General features: G+C 33.4%; 1 protein-coding gene across 1 annotated transcript; it reads left to right on the top strand.

Moving 5' to 3' along the window:
• The first annotated feature begins 2,674 nt into the window (after positions 1-2,674).
• LOC143559246 (DCD domain-containing protein NRP-B-like) lies at positions 2,675-5,175 on the top strand. Its single transcript, XM_077047888.1, has 4 exons — positions 2,675-3,346; positions 3,858-3,958; positions 4,110-4,304; positions 4,821-5,175. Exons 1-4 carry the CDS (start codon positions 2,710-2,712, stop codon positions 4,860-4,862), a joined length of 975 nt encoding a protein of 324 aa, XP_076904003.1. The 5' UTR covers positions 2,675-2,709; the 3' UTR covers positions 4,863-5,175.
• The last annotated feature ends 1,788 nt before the right edge of the window (positions 5,176-6,963 follow it).

Genomic DNA, 6,963 nt, shown 5'->3' with positions numbered 1-6,963 from the left:
AGAGGCAGTCACTGTGGGGGAGTACCCCAAAACCAAAGGGAGTCTTGAACTTCCTAGTCCTTTCTCCTAGGGGAGTACCCTAAAACCAGTGACATTTGGGAGAGGTTAAGCATATTAAGGTTAAGTGAAATAACCATGATGCTTTTAATGATTTATGGGAATCACCTATGTTAGAGAAAAGTGTGGTCGCTTCAAATGGAATTGTGGGGAGGCGCAATTTCCTAGAGCTCTCGCAGAACCAGGACCGTGATCCATGACCATAACGGACACAAGAATGAGGGGTTGACCAAACCAGGGAGAGTATTGTGTGAAGGCATATTGTCGTCTACACAAATGGGGGTATGTTCAAAGTCATCGCGACTACAAACCGCTAGGAGGCTAAGTATGCTTCACAACGGAAGATTCAAAGGGTAACACCTACCTATCCGGCAATACTCAACTGCTGAAACTTACTTCGAATAATCGATTTCCATTCATGTGAGGGATTGTTGGAAAATTTGTTACGTGTGCATTAGTAGGTTGTTATGACACAACAAATGCACACTAATAGACATTGATGAATGAGATATCGATGTGTGATTGTGTGTATTTGAAAGAAAATACTATATTGGTGTATCCCACATTGGTGGGATGAAAAACTTGTGCCTTGTTTTTCCTCTATAAATAGAGAGGTAAACTAAGTTGCAACACACACCAAACCTTACACACAACACAAGCATTGTTGCAAGGTTTTTCCAACTTCTTCTTCTTCTTCTACATTTCTGGCTTCTTTTATTCGAACATTTTTCAGGTTTATAGTTAACTCCGGCAGTAGTACTGCTCTGCCTGTTGTACCCTGGGAAACAACGAGTTCTCTTGGGAGACTCGAAATATTGTTTTAAGGGCCCCGTGTTCAACACGATCCTCAGCCAAACCGTTTACATTTTTTTTTGTATTGTATTTGGTTTATTTCTTTGATTATGTATTGTATTTCAGATTCTTGTATTGTATAAGTAATAAAACTATTGGTTAATTTTCTGTTTATTTACTCAATTCATGAATTCGGTTCCTACACAATGTTCTCAACTTATCAGTTATTACAAGTTAAGAGCACAGCTGATGTGTTGCAGCTGCAATCATTCGTGATATTTCACATAATGACGAGGTTTACAAACACTCGTTTTAAAAATAACTTGAGTCGTCTTACCCTCTTTGACATAAGAGTTGTATTATCTCCCTATGACATCTTTTATTACTTGTAAAATGGAAGCTATAAAGTTTTAACAAATAATTTCATTGTACCTTTATAAATGGTAATGCGCATCTAGTCCTTGTTTAACATCTTAATTTAGCGACTTAAGTGCTAGCAACACATGTTTTTTTAGATACACTGTACACATAGGTGTTGGTGAGAAAACGAGTGTTAATTTTGCCAAAGATTTCATACGATATTCTTCTAAAATTGGTGTGAACAAAAATTTCAGACGAGATCTTCTAGATGGCCCATCGTTAGCCTTTTGTATTCATCATAAAAGTTAACTCTAGCACCTTCAAGTTTCATTAGCTTAACAATAGAGGATGCTTGCTTCAAAATTTTGTATTCATCATAAAAGTTGGTTTAGGAGTGAAAATGTGGAAGTCCATAGTTATTGTCTCGAAATAAGCATTTATTTTGCTCTTCATTTTCTAGCAGAAACGGGTAATGCGGTGACGGTGGTGGTAACGTTGACGTCAATAACGTCGTTGACTGATGGTATATGGTGCTAACTCATGATCCTATTATAGACAAAGCAAATTTTATAATAACGAGCCGTTTTTTTTAACCTTTTTGTAAGTTAAGTATGTAATAATTGAATAGCATATAATTTTTGATTGGAACTAAATAACTTAAATACAATCATTTGTACATAAATTAACCAATTCTTTGAAAAATATATCACGATTATCACCATCACCAAAGCTCCTCGCATATAACACTACAATTACTAAATAAAATCCTTTATTATTTTATAATATTAACAAATAAATCAACTCAAATAAATAATTAGTTAAATCCTTTTTAGTATAATAATAGGAGTGTTCATGTTTCAGTTATACCGGTTTTAAAAATCATGACCAAACCTCTATTTTTACCGACCTCTTTTCCCAATCTAACAATCTGACTTCAATGATCTGAAACGATATTTTTTATATCTGGAATAAAAAAAAAAGTAAGTTTATAAATGATAAAGGTTAAACCACCTGTTTCAAGTTTCAAAACAGACCAAACCTCTAAACCGTCAAACCATAACCAAACGGTAAACCAAACCTTTTGAGCCTCAAAACCAACCAACTTGCTTCGGTTTATATCTTTCTTGATTGAACGACGAACACCCATACTTAACAATTAACACTTAAAACTACCTACACATAGTTTTTCAGGGGTCATAATTGTACATTACATGTTAACGCGTTTTTGCCGTCACCAACTCATCATGGATTAGCTCAACAAAAATTAAAATTAATCCAATTCAATATTTCATTAATTCCCAAAACACCCTCCTTTGACAAGTTCACACGCAATCCATTCAATTCAATCACCTTAACTTCCTCGAACCTTCCTAGTCCTCATTCTTCATCCTTAATATAAACAAACCGAAACCCAAACCCACTTCACAAACCACTTCACATCTCTCTTTATTCAATAATAATAAAGTTTCAATTTTTCCATCTGGGTATCAAGCTTGAACCATGGATAATACCAACAATCAATCATCTTTTTGGCAGTTTAGCGACCAACTTCGTGGCCAAAACAACAACCTTTCGAATCTTTCATTAAACGACTCCATCTGGAGCACCTCTTACGCTTCCAAGAAAGACCGCCGGAATTTTGACATCCGTGTCGGCGGCGAGTTTATTAACTCCGGCGCCGGTAACACCGCCAATTCCGGTTCGTCTAACTCGGATTTTAATGGGTTTAATTTTGATTGGAAAGTGGGGCCCACTGGTAACCAGAATCAGACCCAGATTGGGGATTTTGGGATTAATGGTGGGTTTAATAAAGGGGTTTATTCTAAACCCAGTTTCAATTTTGGTGTAAATAATAATATTAATAATATTAATGGGAAATATGGTAAGAATGGTGGAGATGATCTGCATCATGGTTTTGGGGGTAAGCATGGGAAGAACAAGAAGAATAATACTAGGAACAATAACAGTGTGGATAATAATGAGAAGGATGGTAATAAGAATAATAATAACAGTGTTGATAAGAGGTTCAAGACTCTGCCACCGTCGGAATCTTTGCCGAGGAATGAGACTGTTGGTGGCTATATATTTGTCTGCAACAATGATACCATGCAAGAGAATCTCAAAAGACAGCTTTTTGGTATGTTTTTTTTATATATTTTTGTTAAATTTTGCATCTTTTTTGTGTTTTTTTAATAGTAGACATGCTATATGATTGTTTTGTTTAATGGGTTGTTGATTTTTCAAGAATTAGGGTTTGAAAAATTGGGTTTTTTTAGTTATAACTTGTTCCACATGATCAAATTTTAGTTTTTTGGTGGATTTTTGATTTTTCAAGATTTAGGGTTTGAAAATTTTGGGGGGTTTTTTTAGTAGTTCGTGTTACAAGATCAAGATTTAGTTTTTTGATGTATGGTTTGAAAAATTGGTGATTTTTATAATTCCTTAAACAATATCAAGATATAGTTTTTGGTAATTTTAATATTTTTTTTCCATGACATATATTGGTTTGATTGCAGTTGCTAGTGCCTTTAAACTAGTTTATTATCATGCTAGATTACTTTAGATAATAGACTTTCACACATGAATATGTAAAGATTCAATTATAATTCTGTTAAAAATTTGTGTGATTTTGTTAAACTGAATTTCAGGTTTGCCCCCACGCTACCGGGACTCGGTTAGGCAAATCACACCTGGTTTGCCTTTGTTCCTTTACAACTACTCCACTCACCAACTTCATGGTGTTTTTGAGGTATTTATTTTCATCCATTCATAAGTATATAGTTTAGTTAGCAGTGTATTGGTGGGTCCTATGAATTTTCTGGTTACGGGTTCTTTAACTTTTGCTTTTGAAGTTTTGAAAGAAAAGAATATTAAGATGAATTTTGGTTTTGATGATTTAGGCTGCAAGTTTCGGTGGGACAAACATCGACCCGTCTGCTTGGGAAGACAAGAAGAACCCTGGGGAATCACGGTTCCCTGCTCAGGTGCGAGTTATGACAAGGAAACTAGCTGAGCCATTAGAAGAGGACTCGTTTAGGCCAATTCTTCACCACTATGATGGCCCTAAGTTCCGCCTCGAACTCAACATCCCCGAGGTAAATTACATTTTTAACCTTTCGGTCTAAAGATATCATTACTAGTATGTGTACTAAACAAGTTGAAGCGCTTGTCAGTTATTCGTGACTGACTTGTTAAAAGCTACAATTGAACTGAGTTTAAACAAGCTTGAGAGCAAGCTTCAGAGGCCGAGCTTTGTCTAGCCTCACATGTTTTATTTATATAAAATTTTTATTTTATATATAAATATCATATTATGTAAAATTTTGAGAAGATATCTAAATATAAAATTTTTATTTTATATTCTGCTATACATAAAAAGAGTTAATATTTACAAATATATAAAAATAACTATGTAGTTATGTTAATAAAATATTTGAGCATTTGATAAAAAATAATAAAAGCGCCAAACCCTGTCTCGTGCTTAACCCTGTCTCGTGCTTAAGAAGTTGTTAACTAGCCAAGCTTTATTTCAAGACGTGGGTTCGGCTCGTATACACCCTTAGACATTCAAATTTCCTGTAAACTAAATTGAACCGGTGTCTTTGTTGCAGGCACTCTCACTCTTGGACATATTTGAAGAGAACAAGAACTAAATCGCATAGGCGGATGAAAGCAAGCATGATGCTTGTGAGGAAGAAGGCATCATAATATATAATCGATATGTGCTACGAAGTTAAAAGGCGTTTTAGCGAATGGAGATGTGTTTAATCATATATACGTAATTAGTATATGTTTTTATCGAGCTGAAAGAGATACGTACCATGGAAAGTTTGTAAATGTTTGGATACGGGATGTGTAACCATGAAGTTGATGGTCCCTTTTGTTCTTTGGCTCGGTCGTATATATACGAAAATACAAACTCAGTATGAATAAAGAAACTTATAATACGAACGTTTATTTATGTGATGTTAAGCTTTGTTCTAGTTTATGGTGTCTTACTGCTTATATTATATTATCTATAAAAGTAAATGGCTATTGTGTGACATTTTTTTAAGTTCAAACTTAAAACGAATTAAAGGGTCATGTTTAAAATGAGTTGTTTTTGTTTAGATTAGCAGGTCTGTTTTTTTTTCGGAGGTCGTGTGGTGTTTTCAGTGGTTGTATCAGTGTGTATGGTTTGCCTTTATTATTTGTTGGTCGTTCAAAAAATAAATAAATAAATAAATAATTCCGTACCGTGTTAATTGGTGCTCCTAATAAAATATCTTCAAATTGAAGCTTCTCTTAATGTCAAAAATTATTAGGTTGAATTTGTAAAATAATAGTAGATAGATAAATATGAGTAGTTGAATGGTTCATCCACCATGATATTCAATATTGTTGAAATGGACAAAGTGGTTGAGGTGGTGTGACACTTTGAACAAGTCTTTCTCATGGTGTTTTGACACACACCAAATCATTTTCCTGTTTTTGTTTTTTTGTAATTTACTTGTGATGTGATTGTTTTCCTTTCTTGTGGTGGACCATTGAATTTTATTTACAAGCCACCTGCCTAAAATCTCAAATCAGTTATGGTATCAACTTTCTAATCCGATAATAAAATAATAGTATCACACGAAGAATGTGATATGTGAGCCATAATCGCGTTTAGGACTTTCAATCACGTCTCAAATTGATTGTTGTTATCATGACTAGATGTGTTCCTTAGTTGAAACATTTTTTGAGATAGAAAAGAAAGTAGCATGTTCAACCATTGCAAAAATAAGAAAACGGAAGTAACTTGCATGTATAAAGATTTGGTTTAAACATTACTTTATAGATATTATGCATAATAATAGGTTTTCACTAAGCAATTCTTTTATTATGTTGGTTTTATGATGATATACGAGTGAAACTCGATACGTGATTGTGACGTATCACGTGTCCTTTGGGGGTAGTGATGGATAATAATAGTCTGATACATAAGTATAGTGTGATTAAGAGATTGGATGTTGCATATGTTACGACTATGGAGGATTATTTGTTCTAAGATTGCTAGGAAGGTATGACAAATTAAAAAAGTGGCTAGTTTTTATTTATTTCTAAAAAATCTAATTACTTAGGCCAAAAGAATAGTAAAAAAATTAAATAAAAAACGAGTTTAACTCAACCAATAGGAGTAAAATAACTGCTATGGATGTACATTCAAACGCCTATCAACCAGGATGCTTACATGATGAGAGCTAAAAGTTTTGTTATAGTTGTTTTTACAATTAATTTCAATAATCGAAAAACAAAAAAGTTGACTTACACGATAGGGATAGTAATAACATCCCATTTTATATTCATAATATTAGTATCACAGTTTTACTTAATAGTTATTAGTGATTGTGATATTTTAACTATGTTGAGTAATGTTGGATTGTGGTTGAAATATGATTGTCTTCAAATGTAAAGGGATAATAAAGATTAACTTAAAAATTATGGGATATTAGTTATTTGTATTAAATTTAAGGGACTGAAACTGCCATATTGACAATTTGCTTGGGTAATTAGTGTGTATCTAAGTAATTATGATGTATGGGAAATATGTTAAAAATAAAAAGTTGGAACTCAATTCGGTATACAACCCTCTAAGCTAGCAACTAGTTGTGTTAAGTTAGAAGTCAATAAGTAGTTAAACATGTATGAATAATACATTCTTTAAAGAGTTCTACCGTAGTAAGCAACCTAAAAACAAACTTAAAGTAAAATTAAAATTACCTTTAAAAAGCG

Source organism: Bidens hawaiensis, unplaced genomic scaffold (genome assembly GCF_021521415.1).
Source record: "Bidens hawaiensis isolate Kalapana, Puna unplaced genomic scaffold, B.hawaiensis_p1.1 tig00019794_1, whole genome shotgun sequence".
Classification (NCBI taxonomy): domain Eukaryota; kingdom Viridiplantae; phylum Streptophyta; class Magnoliopsida; order Asterales; family Asteraceae; genus Bidens; species Bidens hawaiensis.
Note: the sequence above shows the minus strand (reverse complement) of the source record. Positions and strands in the feature narration are given on the sequence as shown.

Coding starts and splice junctions, on each gene's coding strand:
- LOC143559246 (XM_077047888.1), top strand. CDS start 2,710: ATGGATAATACCAACAATCAATCATCTTTTTGGCAGTTTAGCGACCAA. Junction 3,347..3,857: donor TCTCAAAAGACAGCTTTTTG/GTATGTTTTTTT, acceptor ACTGAATTTCAG/GTTTGCCCCCACGCTACCGG. Junction 4,305..4,820: donor TCGAACTCAACATCCCCGAG/GTAAATTACATT, acceptor TCTTTGTTGCAG/GCACTCTCACTCTTGGACAT.